Source organism: Pongo pygmaeus, chromosome 9, assembly GCF_028885625.2.
Source record: "Pongo pygmaeus isolate AG05252 chromosome 9, NHGRI_mPonPyg2-v2.0_pri, whole genome shotgun sequence".
Lineage (NCBI taxonomy): Eukaryota > Metazoa > Chordata > Mammalia > Primates > Hominidae > Pongo > Pongo pygmaeus.
In genome coordinates, this window is record NC_072382.2 from 84562994 (window position 1) to 84582450 (window position 19457).

General features: G+C 34.2%; 1 protein-coding gene across 19 annotated transcripts in view; it reads right to left on the reverse strand.

The window, feature by feature from the left end:
• Nucleotides 1-19457, reverse strand: part of DLG2 (discs large MAGUK scaffold protein 2) — a 2182864-nt gene that overhangs the window by 26740 nt on the left and 2136667 nt on the right. For 11 of the 19 annotated variants that reach the window (XM_054441571.1, XM_063671280.1, XM_054441568.2 and 8 more), the window contains one exon: nucleotides 2320-2419. In XM_054441571.1, the coding sequence (XP_054297546.1) occupies nucleotides 2320-2419 (100 nt within the window). Of the gene's footprint in view, nucleotides 1-1452; nucleotides 1499-2319; nucleotides 2420-19457 lie in introns of all 19 variants that reach the window. The other 8 variants (XM_054441573.1, XM_054441577.2, XM_063671281.1 and 5 more) reach the window with 1 other exon arrangement.

A 19457-nucleotide genomic window follows, 5' to 3' on the forward strand; every position in this document is an offset into this window, starting at 1 on the left:
GTTGTTGTTTTTGCCAAGTTTTACTTTTTAAATTTGTTCAATGTTTAAAGAGCAAACAAACATTTGCATATTCTGGATTGAAATGGTGTCCTATTTTTGACACTCCAAAAGCCACTACTTTTTAGTGATATTTATTATTAAGATGTTTCTTTTCCCTCTCAAATTGAAAGTTTACAAATTCTCTCTGGTGGTGCTTGATGCTGTCCAGATAATGCTGAAATCAATATTCAAACTTCAGCCACTAATTCAGGGAAAATTTTCTATCATATTGCATATAATAACTCAAAAATAAAGTTTTCATCTTTAAGATCAGTACTCTTGATCAGATTTTTAAAAATATAAATATCTTTTAAAAACTCTCCAAATGAACAATTTGAATTATGAGGGGTATCAATACTCAGGGTTATAGAAAGAGCCCTTGAAAACAAAGTCCAGTTCAATGCAATTTTGTTTTATACAAATAAACCAATTTTGTTTTATACAAATAAACAGCTTCTAAAAATATTGCCCATAGCTGTTAATTTAAAACAACGAAACAAAAAAAATTAAACATGTGATACAGTTGCAAAAGACACAAAACTCTGTTCTGATTTCATTGGTGCCTACACAATGGGGTTAGTTATTAAAGAGGAAAAATCATAATGTAGTATATTAAGACAAAGGATAATTATTTTTTTAATTGCTTAGTGTAATCAGATACAGACTAAATACATGAACAATTAGAAAATGTAAAGTTTTAATATATTTTGTTTTTCACTCTATGCTATAAAGTGAAGACCTAATTTTGTAATGTAGCTAATAAATCACTGATAGAAAGGCATATTATTACATATCCAAACTTTATCATATAAACATTTCAAGCAGGATCACCGCAAGTCAGAAAAAAAATCAAAGTTAATAAATAAATACTCATGGAAGATGAAGTAGCTTAAAATTTGCTTTTAGAGAATGCATGTTCCTTTTGACTACAAAACAGCTCCTTTACTAGCAGCAAAGTACAACCCAATTATGAGATTTGACAAGGTCATTAAATATTTCCATGTGAAAAGGCAGAAGAAAGAACATAAAGTACATTTCTGTTTTGCTGTTCTAGAGCACTTAGCTCACCCTTTCTTTCAACATGGTTTCTTGCTCTTTGGAGGTATTAAGCGGCAGAGCAAGTGATGCTATGGTGGGCATCAGGACCATGTTGATGATATCACATGGTCAGAAAGGGATGGTGTTAACTGCAACAGAAGTTAGAGTGCCTGATACACTTTGCTTTTAAATGCTGACATGCAGAACAAAACGATCGAAAGTTACTTTGTAGGAGCATTCACAGCTAGGTAACAAATAAAACTGGTATCTTGTGCATGCTAGGAGTGAAAGGCCCTCAGGAAAAGGAACAAAAGCCAAACTCAAAAGGAAAGGAAAAGAAAAGAAAAGTTACAGTGACCATTCCTGGAAACTTACTCAGAGTCTTTGTTCCATAACCGTCGTCACCTAATCCGGGGATGTCCTGCATGGAAGTCCCCAGAGAGAGCAATGAGAGAGGAAGAACAGCCACGGAAGAGGAAGGAAGAAGTCAGTGGAGTTGAAATGAATACTACCATGACAGACCGTGCTGCCTTAACAATCTGGATCCCATTCTCTCTTCTTTTAAAAAAACTTTCACCCCAAACTCCTTGAGCTGAGATTCAAGAAGGAAATTTCTGATTTGCAGAGCAACTCAAGGTTTAAACAAAAGATTGTAAGAAAAAAAAATTCAGCATATGCCCATTTTTTGACCATGGTCAGTCACGTTGCCACAGAAATGCCCCACTTAAAGAATAAACCTCTCCAAATTTCATAGCAAATTCTAAAGGATATCCACCATTACAAGCTCAGTGCTCAGAAAGTGTTTAGTGTTTTGGGGGAGGGAAAGAGTGAGCAAATGTGCTAGTAATCAATAAAGATAATTTAATTGTTCCTAACATTCCAAAAAACATATGTGGCAATGGAATCCAATATTTCTTCTCAGAAAATAATTTGTCTCAAGACTTAGAGGGTTGCATGATACAAAAGGCAAACCAGACCCAGTCCTGGTCAAAGATAAATGTTGGTTGGGTCCAAGTCCCAGTTTTGGCAAGTCTCTCTCCAATGCCTTCTGCAAAGAAGAGCTATGTGAAAGGAGGGATCCAGACTGTAGTCAGACACTGGTCACAGTAGTAGACCTGCCCTGCCTGCCTGCTGTGTTGTTTGCCTAGGTGTGTGGCGTGGGAGAGCCTACATCCTGCGTGTTGCCTGTGAATTTTTTTTCTCTTATGTTGCATGTGACATTATCTTTCAGAATCTACTTACGTTCAGGATCACTGGTTTCCTGCTCACTCTGCTCCTTGTTCTTGTAGAATGGGAATTTTCGTGAAAAGATGAAGCTCTTTTTACGCTTGTCATTGAATGACTGTGAAGGAGAAAAGGCATGGGGCAAAAACAGGGGACGTCTAATTGTTGTCACACTCATGCTGACAAAACAACTAGTTTGTAAAAGCACAGAGAGCTGTAGTGACGCAAGTGGATAATTCTAAAGTGGTGCCAGAGAGTTCTAAAGGTTGATTTTATTTTCAAGGAGTATAAATTCTGAATGGTGGCACCTTGAAAAAATTGTCTCCTAAGCAAAAGACTGGTTACAGATAAATGGTGATGGAGGGAAAGAGTCTTAAATTAGAAGGAGAAGACCCAGAATTTTTTGTGCTGGCTCTACATCTTGCTAGTTCATCACCTTAGAGAGGTAATTGAATGTCTCTGAACCTCAGTATATTCATCTGCAAAATGAGGACAATGATAGCAGCTCTTAGGTTGTGAGACTCACAAAAGACAATGTAAACATAAAGTGTTATACAGATGTCTTCTTATCACCATCAGGTAGAAAACACTTTATTGGAGAAATTGGTTTTCTTCCCAGTGTCTTGATGTCTTTTAAAATAATTTGAATTTGATCTTGATATCTTTTAAAATAATTTGAATTTGAGTTACTTCTGCTTAGTTTTAATTAAAACTGCACAAAGAAGCATGTAGATTTATGATATGTGATAATTATAGCCTTACACATGAATATATAATCATTAGAATATAACATTTTTATTCAAAAGAGATTTTTAACAATAATTTAGCCCCAAGCCCTCATTTTGTAGACAGGGAGCCAGAGGCACAGAGAAGTTGTGTCCTATACTGCTATCACAGAGCTAGTTGGTGACAGTCATGAGGCAATATCAACCAACATCTGTTAAAATTGCTGCTAAAGGGGTATTAACTTGATATTAACTTATCAAAGGAAAAATGGCAGTCACTCAAACTAGATTCTGATCAGGTAAAAAAAGTAAGAATGACTGTCTTTAAAATTTTTAACTATTCCATTAGCTTAAATGAGGCTGCATGAAAAATAACACATAGATACATCATATGATACAGGCATTAGAATTTATTCATTCAAGTGGATATCATGTGCTTGCCTAGAAGACTCCCTAAGAAAATTCCATTAATTCCACTGCTGCTGTTCTTATGCAAATGTTTTGTGGGGTTTCTCTTTGGGAAATGTGTTGACAGTCATTTTATAAGTTATTCGCCATGCAGGTCTTACTAATTTCGTATTCATGTATCATTAAAAAATATGTTTCATCAGATTGACTACCACCCTTGTTTGGCTGATTTGGCTCTGAGGGTCGGTCTTTCAGCTGCTGAAAAAATTAAAATCACTCCCCAAGGATCAAGATTTGTTACCACACAGCTATTGAAATGAAGGTGCCAAAGACTCTGAAGGTAATTTGAAAACAGGTATTCAAAAACATTTTTGGCAATGGAAGCTGTTAGGAATAAATGTAGAGCAGCAAGGTGACCACTTAGAAGGAAAGGACACTTGTTTGGATGTGCGCTTTTGTCCCATTGCTGGGAATGAGTCCTGTGCCCTTACGGATTTGAAGCTTGACAAAATGGTATAAATAACTTATCTTCTTTGTATACTCATACATTCCCATATCAAATATCCATTTTGGTAACTATGTTCATTTAGGAAACATTAAAGTAGTGAAATGTTGGTGCTGTCACTCAGTAAGTAATTCATTACTTTTTTAGGTAGTAGAAACTTTCAGCAAAGTAGTAGAGCTCAATTTTATGCCCATTAGTAAGGTTTTATGAAAAATAATGAACCAAATAATTAATAATTTCTGAAATTAGGGGACATATACTTTACATTCAAGTACTAAAATTACATTATCAGAGGGAAAAGAGGTATCACTTCAGAATTTATTACTCTGCTGACAGCACCTATGTTCAATATAGTTTTATCATCATTTGTAATTTAGGGTTGGTGTCCAAAAACAAGGTTGAGAACTGCCCCCAAATTTTCCCAGTTAAAAATGATAGTCCTTAAAAGAATACTAAATATTCTTGCATCACTCCAGTTTCATGCCACTTTTACATTTCAAGCATATTTAAACTCCAGTAACTGAAAATAAAAGAAAAAAAATCATGTAAGAATTAATGGCATGTGATATTGCAAGGTATGTTAGACATTTAACTTCAACATCACCAATGACTTGTCATGCAAAAAAAAAAAAAATTACACATTTTCATGCAAATACAAAACAATGCTAAGAGGAGTAAAGCCTGGGGTGAAAATGTAGACAGAGAGGGACAATGTAGAAGGCTTTGAGGGCCCAAAATGGGGCTGCATGCAAGCCACATCATTTAAATGGTCTCAAGGGTCAAAGGAATATGAAAATGTGTTATCTGTGATTAATTCTTTTATGTTTCAAAGCAAGGACTATAATGTGTTAACATTTCCCAAGTATGAAAATGTTGTGTATCATGAATCATCTGATTGGGACATAATACTACTAAGCACCACACTTTTCAAAAGAACAGAAAATACACAATAATACTTGAAGAATAAAAGTATCTAACATGTCAGTCTTATTAGCAAAAGCCATTTCAGATTGGAATTAAAGAGAAGGTAATGAAAGTATTGGTGGTTACATTTCCTTACATTTGTGGACAAAAAAATCACAATTTCAGTTCACATTCACAGACTTAAAAGTCACATGTTTAGGATCTTAGCTAAACATTTCAACTATAAGAGACTATATGTGGTTTATAATGCTTTAACAGTATTCTTTATTTTTTATTAGACATGTATAATACCATTATATAAGCTTTTTTGCTGCTGTAATTTTTTTCTTTTAGTATAGAAAATGAAAATCTGTTACATGAGTGCTAGGTGAGAATAATAAATTAGCAATTGTACTATTTATAGAACACATTGTTCTGAAGCAACTGATGGCTGATTTACAGCTCTATTCTTAATTATACTTGATCAATGATATTCTTTGTCTGTCTAGTGACAGTATCTTAGCTCTAGATCCATTGCTTTCATAGCTGGAAACGTCTTTAAATAGAGACTTTGAAAATACCAATCAAATGTGGCATGGGGCAAGCTGCCATATCTAATAATTCTATTTTGGAATTTGACCTAAAATGTTGAGTTCTAACTATTAAAGATGATAAATCAATAACTAACATTTATTGAGCACTTATGTGCCACATTTGGTTCCAAAAGCTCTACATGAGTTAATCTCCATGCTAACTTCATGAAGTTAGTAGCATCAATATTCCCATATTACAGAAGAGGAATCTGAAGTGTATAAATCTTCTATTACTTGCCCCAGAGTCACACAATTGGTGAGCAGAGAAGTCAGAAATTGAATTTGCAAATAAATATTCCTGGTTGCAAATATCACTGTTTTTAAGAGCATGACAAGTTTCCGCAACTTAAGCCTGCTTCAAGTTTATATTTAAAATTATTAGTGCTTGACTCTCTTAAGTGATATCACAGTGTGTTCTTCCCACAGATTGATGCTTGAAGATTATTTATTTAAATCATCAGATGCTATTGGATTCAACAACATCATTTTGGTTATCCTGTTACAATTTTTGTGATACTCATTCATATTTTTTGGCCTTTCTTCAATTTTTCTTTTTATGATAATGTAAAAAAGGAAAGAATTTAAGTGTGACAGGCCATGAATGGCAATTAAAAGGTAATTGCCCATTAACTGGCAAATCTGTGGAAACAAGGGTAAATTGTGGTTGCTTAGGGCTGGGTATAGTGGGCACAGAGATTGGGAAGTGGCAGCCAAGGTTTTTTTTAGGGGAGATAAAATATTATACAATTAGATTACAGTGATGGTGGCATAACTCTATGAATATACTAGAAAACATTGAGTTGTATACTGTGAGTGAATTGTATACTATGTGAATTGTATCTCAATAAAGCCATTTCTTTTTAAAAAGGACCCTCTCCCCAACCTCACACTATGGACTGAGAAGAAACAGTTGTAGCAGGTTTCTAATTTTATTTGGTGTAAATAATTTTTATCTTTAATTGAATGAGAGTAAACCACTCATTCCAACCCTTGCAGTCAATTAGATATACATGTCTTTTGTTTATCTGATTTTGTTTTGTCTCTGTTAAATGAATACCTTTCATGTTGTGACAGACATTAGAAAACCCATACTAGGAGTCACCATTACTCAGAAGTCTCCAGGTTGTTAGGTCAAATGGCATGAAATTGCCCAGCCTGACCCTGAGATGTAATGGCATTGGTAAACTGGCTTAAGATAAAATACATGCTTCATGAAAGAGGGAAACAAAACAAAAAACTCAAATTATTTTCCTGCTCAAATCTCATGTTTTTAAACACACATGAGTGAATCTTGACATATTTTATCCTTCTCATCCAGAAAACCTTAAAACTAGGGACATGTTTTAGTTTTTCTCCTCATCTTCCTGTTCTTATTTCTCAAGCTTTAAAAGTTTCATAGTTGTAAAATGTGATCTTAGTAATACAAGTGTTCTCTGGGCAGAATTTAGGTTTAAATTTATACTGAGCTCAGATACATCTTTTCTGTGACCTCCTTATTGTTTTATACATGCTATTTTCCTCTTCTTGTTTCTCCTCTAAAATAATTGTGTTCCCCTGGGAAAGTTGTTACTCTACATTTGGGCCACTACTTTGTATTATACAAATCTTATTTTCACACACATAAAAAGAGAACTTTGAAAACAAGTGAGGTAAAAGAACAAGTAATAATGTAACAAAGAGGGGTTAAGGGAAAGATAAGAGTTGGCTTGAAATATAGCTGCTTACAGAAATGTGTCTATGTGAATGCATGTATACATGTGTGTCTATAACATTGCCAAATTTAAAAAAAAGATTACTTTTGCAAATCGAATGAACTAATGGATGTAGGCATTGAGTATCAGTAGCTGCTACAATCACAAAGAGACAGTCAGATGTTTCATGCCTTCTGATAAAAGAATAAAATACTACTACAAAGTAGTCTTGAAAACCTCTATTTGCTCCCAAAACAAAACTCCCTCAAATGAATCAGAATCTAACCAAACTTCTGGATTCAACTACCAGTTTACAGCAACAAAGAGGATAGAGAAACATGGTAATTCATACTATAAAAATGCAATCAGCAAAATCCGAAATGTGGGAAGCTCTACAAGACAAACTATCTGATTTCATCTATATAAAATCGCAAGAAACAAATAAAAAATGGCAGGAAAACATATAGATCAGAAGAAACTTTGAGAAGGATCAACCAGTTACAATGTATAGACTTCATTTTGATCTTGGTTCAAACAAACAAATTATAAAACAAAACAAAGCAACAATTACAACAATAACCAAACCCATTTGTGATACTTAGGAGCCAGTTTGGCCCTGAAAAAATACTGGATACTTGTTGATCCACTAATTGTCAATTTTTATGTGTAATAACGGCATTATGGTCATGCCATATTGCAATATTAAGAGCTGAAAAAATCTGATGCATTGGATTGCTTCAAATTAATATGGGAGGGATGTAGTACTTATGTACCCCCTGAGTATACTGTGAAGGTAGAACTGTAAAGAAACCTTGAACTTAACAGGTTTATTGCTGGTTGTGATACAGGCATGACAATTCTGAAACCATTTGGTGTGTGCTGTAGGGTTGAGCAAATGAGTAAACACATGGATGTTGTTGGGAACCAGGGTTGTCACTGTGAAAGAAAGGTGAGATACAAACGTGGTATGGAGGAAGGAGAGGAAGACTCTTAAGATGGTGACCAGTAATTAGAGGCATGAGATATAAACTTACGATTTTCTAAAAAGTTTTATTTCTTCTCTATCCATTAAAGGAGCTTAGATATAATGATACCCTAACAGCAAAATGCACATTCAGTACTCAGATTTTGTCTTCTGGATGCCATTTTCCACAAAAGAACCTAGAATGTTTTAGAGAAATGGCTGATTCCAAAGCTGGAGCAGAGAAAGTATGAGGTGAGTGAAACATTTCGTGGGGCTAGAAAGTAAGAAGTATTAAATATAAACATAACACCAAACACAAAACAAATAAACAAAACCTAAAATGAATGGTAGCATATGAAAAGACACAAACAAAACCTGGATAATTTGAATATTAAAATAAATAATGACAGTAATAAAGTATAACACATTCAATTAAAAAAATTTGAGTTCACTCTGATTGCCAAAAATACATAAATTATGTAACTAAAAATGGGATAAAAGAAAAGCTCTTCTTTAGAGTACGACTAATAATTATAGAAGGAAGGATAAAGTCAGGAAATCACCATTTTGTAATCATCATAATAATAGTCAATTTAGGGAAGAATCATCTGTGGATGCTTAAAGTATTGGTTGAAAGTTTGTTGGGGAATAGGATATTTATCTCTTTCCAGATTATTTAATTATTAAAAAGAGGGGAAAAGATGCCTTTATAGTAGAAAAATCTGGTAAATATCACCTTAATCAAGTGATCAAAATTAGCATCACCAAATTGTGGGACAACACGACACCATGGGCCTCCTTATGGAAAACACTGAGAAGTACACAACATCACTTCTGTAGTATTTCTGCCAAATATGTCAATGTCATGAAAACCGTAAAAACTAAGGAATCATTCTAGATTAAAGGAGATAAGGAAATAGGACCAATAGAATGCAATGTGTAGTCCTGAGTCAGAAAAATAAAAAGTCGTATTTTCTACAACTTTCTCTCAAAATAATTCAGATTATACCAAAATGAGTTGGTAATTGTTGAAGCTTAGTAACAGGTAAAATATATTCATAATTCTACTTTTTCTACTTTTTATATGTTTAAAAATTTTTGTAATAAGGATAAGAAAAAAGATGAATTGTAAAGCACTTAATGCAATGCCTTAAAAATACTTAACAAAAGTAGCTAATAGGAAAAATGTTTCCTTTTTATAGGTTTTTTTCTGTTTTTGTTTTGTTTTGTTTTGTTTTGTTTTGTTACTACTTCAAATCTAACACCAGGAATAAAAACAATTCCAACTTGCATGAAGCACAAGGGGCTACTTGTACCTAGAAACAAGAAAAAGAAGCAGATCAGAAAAGCAGGGAAAAATCAAATCCCAACGACTATCACTTGTAGCCTAGTGAAGGCTGAGAACTGGGTTCATTATTTATGAAACTGTGGGAGCTAATCCTCTTTTGATCTCAAAAAATGAAATTCAATTTAGAGTTCTTTGCTTAGGAAGAAATCAAAATCACAAGATGCCAATCATTCTAATTAAGTTCTGTGAAACGGAATCCCAGATGAAACCTGTTTTATTTTCCCCATTTATGTTATTTCTAAGACTGGTCATGCTAAATAAAAGCACATCGCTCAGTCAGCAGTCTAAGTTGGGGAGGCTCAATTCCAGTAAAAAGCTCAGGTAACCAAAGGGCATAGAGACCAAGCCCAGTACAGCTAAAGGGTAGCTGAAATTATATGCTGGATTTTATGATGACTCTAATGATAGAGTAAGTAGGATGTTTTCCTTAACGTTGAGGCCCAAGACATCTACAGCATCACTTTGTCTGAGATGTCATAGTTATTTCTCCCAAGGAAATAGAGACCTTCTCTTTTCTCTCATCTTGCACCCTTCTCCAGCCACCACTCAGATCTTTCTGCTTCTCCTTACAGCAAAACTCCTCCAAAGTCACCCCTTCTTCTCTTCCCTTCTGAACTTACTTCAATCACACTTTAAATATCGTGACATCATCTACACCAGCGGTCAGTGACCTGTGGCCCATGAACCAATAGAGCCCACTCTGTGTTTCTGTAAATAAGGTTTTATTCAAGGATAACCATGCTCATTCCGTAGGTACTACCTATGACTAGTGCTACAGCAGCAGAATTGAGTATTTGCTGCAAAGATCAGATGGCCTGCAAAGCCTAAAATATTTACTCTCTGGCCCTTTACAGAAAAAGTTTTCTGGCTACTTATCTAAACCACTTTATTCAGGGTCACCAATGAACTTCATGTTGCCCGATCAAATGTTGATTCTCAGGTCTCATCTTACTCTGTTGATCTTCCCATTAGACATAGTTCATCATATCTTTCTTCCTGAAACGCTTGCTTCCTTGAAATCTGGTACACCTCCACATTTCCATTGTCATCCTACCCCATATAGCATTTGTCCTCAGTCTGTTTCGCTGGATCCCTCTTCATCTCTCTGGTCTTTAAAAATTGGGGGTATTTGGACTCAGTTTTTGAGTCTCCTCTCCCTCCCTTCCCAGCTAGGAGCTTTCCCTGTCTCCAGCTTGAAACTTTCCCAGAGTTCCAGACTCATATATCCAATTAATTGCCTACTCACTATCTTTACTTAGATATCTAATACATAGTCTTCAAACCAAACACGTGGTCTTCTCCACAAACCCTCAACAAGCAAATAAACACCAAACAAGCAAACAAAAACCTTGGTCCTCCCTCAGTCTTCTTCAGCTTGGGAAATTCTAACTCTTCCAATTACCCAGGCTGCAAACTTGCAGGGACTCCTCTCTTTCTCTCACACCCCACATCCAATTGGTTAATAAATACTATGTTGTTCTCAGCTTTAAAATACACCCATAATCTGACCACCTCACCATCTCCACCACTACTACCCCAGTCCAAGTCACCACCATCTCTTGCCTGGAGCATGATATTGACCTCAGCTGGTGTCCCTACTGCCATCTATTCCTGCTGCACTTTATTCTCCTTACAGCAGCCAGGGTGATCGTTTAAAATTGTAATTCAGATCATGTCATTCTGCTCGAGATCCTCCAGTGGCTTCCCACCTCATTCAGAATAAAACCCAAAATGTACAACATGGCTGGAAAGGCTCTCCATAATCCAGCTCTAGCTACCACTTTGATCTCCTCTGCCACTGTGCCTTCTTTGCCTTACTGTCCTCCTGCCACATTGGCCTTGTTGCTTTTCCTTGAATCCTTAAATTCAAGATTTCCTTGAATCTTGATTCAGGGACTTTGCTTTTGCTGTTCCCTCTTCTTGTAATCTTCCCTTAGAAGGCTGATTCCTCACATCGTTCAGAGTTCTACTCACATATTCCCCCTTATCAGTGAGGCTTTTTCTGACAGACCTATCTAAAATTGCACTGGCCCTATTACTATTTGCCTTCCTTTGTCTTTTCTTTCTTTCTTTCTCTTTTCTTTTTTTTTTTTACATTTATCACCATCTGCCTATATACACATTTGTTTATTGTCTGTTTTCCCCATGGAAATGTAAACTCCCTGAAAATAAGAAATGTGTTTTCATCCACTGCCATCTCTCTGGTGCCTTAGAACATGTACATATAGTATATACTCAATAAATATTTGTTGAATGAATACATGCTCCAACTCCTTTTGTGTTTCCCCACATTCTGGCATTTATTGCTCTCTATTTTTTATCTTTTACTTGACGGTCTTCTACTAAACTGTAGACTGGCTCCTTAAGTAAAGGGCTTATTTTTACTTCATTTACTGATTATTTTCAATATTTCCCCAACCTAGTACCTGGTAGAAAGTCTGCTAGTGAATAAACAAATCAATGATCAATGCAGAAACTGGCTTATTTGTAAAAAAGTGGGAGGATTTTCAAGTTGACCAATTATTTATCATGTATGGAGCTGTTCTTAGGGACTTTAACAATAATAGAACTGTCAACTAGGACCTGGAGAAGCGGAACAAATAATATTCAATCTAAAGAGAATGTGATGTTTTCCAGTGTTAAGCAATAAAGCCAAGGTATCAAAGCAGAATGTTTCTGTGTACTCAAACCCCATGTTTCCTATGACTTTCTACCATAAATCCTTGTCTGGTTTAATGAACTAAAGAGGCCTGATCTTGCCTCATTAGAGTCTGCCTACTGTGGCTCCTGCCACCTGGCCGCTGTGGATTAAAGACCTGTCACATCATCAAGCTGCTCTGGCAGGTATTACAGGAACTCAGAGCTGAAGCAAATAAAACTGCTATTTGAGTTTCACTTTAAGTCCTAATTATTTATAGACTAACCAAAATGAATTGTACTGATAATTATCATTTTTAAAAACAGTATTGAATAGAAGTTTCATATTAACCAGAAACACTCAACTAAATGGCACACTAGATTATTTATTGTAAACCCGCAAATTTAGTTTATGCCAGCTCCACCACCATCCCAGGATCCAGGAGCTGTCCTAGCTCTATTCCCAAGTTACTCCTCTGCCGGGCTCTTAGGTACTTATCTGAGGCTATTTCAGAAACAGTGACTGACTCTACATCCCACAAGATGAAGGAACAACTACCATGTTTATGGCTGTTTTTTAGGCTGAACTGCCTATTTTTTTTTTTTTTACACAATATCCTCAAATTTGTATGGATTTTTTAGTTAAAACAAATGATTCCTGTCAACCTTGCCCCAGATTGCAGAGACACCCAGTTCACCATCCTTAGCCCTTAGTGATGTGGTGAGAACTCTAAAGGCTTCTAGGTGCAGCTCCCCTGCCTACCAGTGCCTATGTTTGAAAAGGATGTCTCCTGAAGTTGAGCAGGGCAGACTATGTGGCAGCCCTGTACTACCATAGAGAAAAGAAATTTTATTGCAAGGTTACTAGAAAATCTCATCAAATCTGAGGAACTGTAGAACAACCAAATGAGATAGGCCACATGCAGCTAAACCACATGAAGAACTAGAATAGAAGATTCAAATGCAATCAGGACACTCACTCTATCTCCTGGAATGTTTGCTTTTTCTCTCCCTACTGATCAGACCCTTTTATATGGTGGCAAACACAGCTACCACTGAATCCTAAGCGCCCTTTCTTAAAGTTTCTAAACCAGTGACTGACTCTAGCACTCTTTGGGTTCAAGCTAAAAAATCTCAGGGAAGATCTCTGATGTGCTCAGAATGGATTACATGTTCAGCTCTGTGTCATCTAATTATGACAGTGGTGGCAGTGGGCAGGGTCTATGTGGACATAACAATTACTTCACCGTGGTAGATGTGTGTGTCTGTTGGAGTGGGGGAGGTATAGAGAGAGGTATTCTCCAAAGCATGACATGCTATTATCAGAAAAACCTGAGATATCAAGCAGAGAATACAGTGAGTGCTTGCCATGCTTGTTTATCTACTTCAGAATTGTAATTGACAAAAACAATCTAATTTTGGACTGCCCTTCCACTCCACCTCATGTTTACCCTGCTAAAGTACTCTATCTTCAAAACTGAGCTTAAGGGTCATGTCATTTTCTCAACTTGAAGTTGAGTTAGTATCCTTCTCTAAGTTGTCACAGAACTCTATATACCTGTTTTTACCCATCATACCATAGTACTTATGACATATTATTCTCCATCTGCTGCTATTAAAGAGGAAGATTGGTGAGGTTAGAAATGGTCGTACCCATTTATTAACACAGTTATAATAACCATGGCTCTCCCGAAAACAATATTTCCAGCTTAGGCTGCTTTCCTGAACCTCACTCTCATAAGTCCAACCTCTCACTCATGCCCACCTAGATGTCCCATAGGTAAAACTGCTTCAACAAATGCTCTGGAGCAACTTGGGGAAGAATAAACTTTGACTCAATTCATACCAAACACGAAAATTATTAAGGGATAGATTACAGATCTAAACACACAGGCTTAAACTGTAAAATTTCTAGAAGAAAACATACAATATACTTATAATTTGAGGTAGGCAAAGATTTATGGATAGAATGTAAAAAGCACAAATGATAAATAAAAAAGTTGTTAAACTGGACTTCAGCCCAAGTTAAAAATTTCTGTTCTTCAAAAGAAGTCATTTAAAAAATGAAAAGACAAGTCACAAAGTGGGAAACAATGTTTGCAATATATATATCTGAAAATTTTTATTCAAAATATTTTTAAAGTCCTACAATTGAACAATAAATAGAAAAACCAATAAAAAATGAGCTAGAGACTTGACTGGATATTTAACAGAATATATATATATATATATATATAAGTGATCAGAAAGCATATGAAAAACAACATTAGTCATCGGGGAGATGCAAATTAAAGCCAAAGTTCACTTGATACCCACCGGAGTAGCTAAAATTAAAGACTGACAATACCAAGTGTTAGTAAGACATGGAGCCCTTGCAACTCTCATTTAAATTGGTGGGAATGCAACATGATACAGTCACTTTGAAAAATAGTTTGGTATCTTCTTGTAAATGTAATCATATAACTAATGTATGACTTAGAAATTCACTCCTAGAAAATTACCTAACAGAAAAACATATGTCCACAAAAAGGTATCTTTACAAGACTTTTCACAATTACCTCAAACTGGAAACTAACCTAATATCCATCAACAGGTAAATTAATACACTGTGGTATATTCATACAGTGAAATGCTACTCAACAATAAAAAGGACTGAACTATTGATGCAGGAAACAACATAGATGAACCATAAAAGCATTATAGAAGGCAGACACAAAAGAATACAGACAGATAATTCCAATGACTGTAAGTCCAAGAACAGGCAAAACTAAGCTATGGTGGTAGAAATCAAATCAGTGGAAGAGTTAGGAAGGATGTCTAAGCCATATATTATCATGGTTGTAACCATGACACCTCCCAAAACTGTATTTCCAGCCCATGCTAGTCTCCTAAATATGTATAGATTAATCTTCTATATCTTGTTTCAGGAGGTGGTTTTAGAAACTCTTTTCTCTTTGTCTATCTCACGAACACTTAGCATTTTTAAGGTTATGCTTAGGTGTTCTACCCAATGTTGTCACAGTGAATGCCACTTATTTTAATATATTTCTCTCCTATCACTTTATGATCTAATAGCAGGTAACATATTACTTTCATTTTGATATCTCTGGGATTTAGAGCATGACAGGTACTCAATGCTCACTGAATGAATGCAGGAACCAAAATATTGAGCAATGATTTCTATCATGAGTATGGAGAGAAAATTTGGGCAAAGCAAAACAAAACAAACACAACAAAATAACTGAACATCTGGCGAAAGGGGGGAGAAGTAATGGAAGAATAGGAAACATACTGGCTGGGCGTGGTGGCTCACGCCTGTAATCCCAGCACTTTGGGAGGCCAAGGTAGGTGGATCACCTGAGCTCAGGAATTCGAGACCAGCCTGACCAATATGGCAAAACCCCGAAAAATACAAAAATTAGCTGGGTGTGGTGGCATGTGCCTGTAGTCCCAGCTACTCAGGAGGCTGAGACAGGAGAACTGCTTGAACCCAGGAGGCGGAGGTTGTGGTGAGCCGAGATCACGCCATTGTACTCCAGCCTGGGCAACACAGACTCCGTCTCAAAAAAAAAAAAGAACAAAAAACAAAACAAAACCCATATAAGTAGTTTCTTTTTATTGCATTTCTCTGCAGTTATCTCTCAGATTTGTTTTTTTTTAATGAATTTAATCTCATAATTCTTATGCTCAAGGATCTCATTTACCTCTAGCTGCCTTTTATTACTAGTAATACAAATGAGGTGGCTTAGCTATTTGCTTGTATGCATTTTTTCTTAGTGTCACATTTTCAGCTCTATCTATTGTCCACAATTCAATAATGGAAAAGTTTTAAAGATTTCCAGTAGCATTAATAACTCCAATAAAATCTACCATTTAATTTTTCTTTTCTAACTTTTTTCCCAATTAACCTTTACCCCCTTTCCTAACTAAAAGCTTAATTTATTTAAAAAAAAACAAAACTTTTTTCCATTAACAAATGGAAGCTTCCCTTTTTAGAAAAAATTCAAAGGGAATTGAGGAAAAAGTTATCATCTTATTACAGAGATACAAATATCCCTTAGTATTATTTCTTCATTTTTTAAAAATGTATCCTGTTTAAATTTAGTTGTATTATACTTTTCTATATAATTTTAATTCCGATTTTTAAGTTTACTATTTCACACAATGAAGTGTTATGGGCATAGACTTTGGAATTTGGCTGTATGACTTTAGAAATATTATTTAATCTCTGAGCCTCAGTTTTAGGTATTTAAATGTGATAACATATTAATAGCTCTCACCATAGTTGCTGACACGATAGTTCAATAAATAGAAGCCAATTTTAGTAGTAATAGACACACTTTCCCAATTATTAGAAAATCTTTAGAAGCATCAGTTTTAATGAACATATAACAATGAAATGAAATTAAAATTCAGTAACATAAAGGAATTTGGAAAATTCTCAAATGTATGGAAATTAAGCAACACTCTCCTAACTAACCAATGGATCGAAGAAGAAATCACAAGAAAAAATGAAACTACTTTTAGATGAATGAGAATGAAGACACAAGATACCAAAATTTATAGGATGTAGCTAACACTGTACTTAGAGAAAAACTTATAGCCATATATGTCTATATTAAAAAAAGATCCAAAGGAATAATCTAATCTTCTACGTGAAGATACTGGAAAAGTAAGACCAAACTAAACCTAAAGTAAGAAGAAAAAAAGCAATAATAAATATTAGAAAAGAAATTAATGAAACAGAATTTTAAAAATTGAGAAAAATTAACAAAACAAAGTGGGGAAGAAAAATCTTTTTTTTTGAAAAGATTGATGGAATTGATTAACCTTAGCTAGACTGACCAAGAAAAAAAAGATTTACATTGCAAACTTTAGGAATAAAAGAAGAGATATTATTATTGACCTTACACAAATAAGATTTAAAAGGGAATACTGTGAACAATTATATGCCAGTAAATTAGCTAACTTAGATAAGATGGACTAATTCCTAGAAAGACACAAACTACCAAAATTGAATCAAGAAAAAATTAAAGTGCAGAATAGACCTATAACAAGTAAAGAGATTGAATCAGTGATATAAAAAATTATCCACACAGAAGCCCATGCCTAGATGGCTTTCCTGGTGAATTCTACTAAACACCATTTAAAAAAGAATGAAAGCCAATTCTCACAAAGTTTTCTAAAAGATAGAAGAGGAGACATTTCCCAACTTATTCTATGAGGCCAGTATTACCTGGATACCAAAATTTGACAAAGATATCACGAGAAAAGAAGACTACAAACCAAGGCGTCTTATAAACATAATGACAAAATAGTATTTCAAGTGAATTTACCGCAGTGGCTTAACATTCCTATATTGTTTGTTGTTTTCCATTTTCTTTGTAGTCTATATTGCAATGAATATACCATTCAGTGCATTTTGGATTATTTTCTTGGGATAGATTTCTAAAGGTTAAATTATTGAGTTAAAGATTATGAATAGTTTAAAAGTTTTGACATACTTCCAAATTGCTTTCAAATAATCTGTACTAATTGACATTTCTACCAACAATCATTTATTCGTAATTAATAACTGGTCCCAAGAATATATCATGATTGCTTTTTTTTTCCCTTTCAACACCCTCTACACTCTCCATATTGCCTCCTTATAATGTAAGTCTTCCTGCCCTCGAACATCAGACTCAAAGTTCTTCAGTTTGGGACTCAGACTGGCTCTCCTTGCTCCTCAGCTTGCAGACTGCCTATTGGGGTATCTTGTGATCTTGTGAGTTAATACTTAATAAACCCCCATATATATTATATATTATATATATTTATATATAATATATTATATATTTATATATATTTATATATAATATATTATATATTTATATATATTTATATATAATATATTATATATTTATATATATTTATATAAAATATATTATATATTTATATATTTATACATAATATATTATATATTTATATATTTATATATAATATATTATATATTTATATATTTATATATAATATATTATATATTTATATATTTATATATAATATATTATATATTTATATATTTATATATAATATATTATATATTTATATATTTATATATAATATATTATATATTTATATATTATATATTTATATATGTATATATATTATATATTTATATATTTATATATGTATATATTATATATTTATATATTATATATTATATATTTATATATAATATATATTTATATATTATTTATTATATATTTATTATATATTATATATTTATATATATCATATATATTTTATATAATATATATAATATATATCATATATATTATATATATATTTCCTCTAATAGGATATATATATTTCCTCTACTAATAGGACATATATATATATATGTCCTATTAGTTCTGTCCCTCCAGAGAACTCTGACTAATATGACAGTCAAGAGCTGTGCTTAATTCCTTTTGCTGGTAGAATAACCTCCCTATCTTGCTCCCTATTCTACTTGGTGAATAATGATCTATTCTTTAATATTTAGCTCACATGTCCCCTCTTGCTTGCCTATCCTCCCCTCCATAGCAGAACTTACCCTGCCTTCCTCATGCCCCTTCAGTACTTTGCATGTACTGTCACATTGCCTTAGTAACAGAAATCTCTGTCATTGAATTGTGAGGTTCTTTAGTATTGTAGCTCCAGTTCCTAGCACAATGCCTGGATTATGCATGTGTTCAGTATATATTTGGTGCATGAATAAATGGATGTAAGTATCTAGGATGGAGGATCCTAGAGTAATTAGGCAAGCCTTCTAACAAGGTGCCATCATTCTGAACACAGGGCTTTGGCAGACTAGGTTTAGTATTAATTTACTTGCTAGGATTCAAAGTATTCCAGCACGGATATGAACATGACCTTAAATTGGGAATATGAGAGAAGTATCAGAGAATCAAATCCCAAAGATGATGTTGTTGCACTGTATTATCCACCACAGCTACATTTCTTCCAACATCCATTCTGCCTTGCAAACATCAAACTTTGTGTGGTCACTGGGTCATAGGTCCAGTTTTTGGAAAAAACTGAAACACCTTTCTTCAGGTTCATTAAAGCTGATGGAGCTTTTATGCTACTGTCAGCTAGGGGGGTTATTCGTTCATTCATTTATTTATTTTATTTACTAATTAACATAATTATTCATTACTCCTTTATTAATAAATTTATTTATTGAATGCCTGTATGCCCCACTATGTGTCAAGGCTTCCACTGAGCCCTTAGCAGTTTTGTCTTCATTTAGATATTCATGTTTGGAACTAGTGCAAGAGACGATAAAATTTAGTAATAGATTCTGAAAGTGTCATTTTCTTTGCCAATTTGTGCATCATTCTGTGTGGTAGATTTCA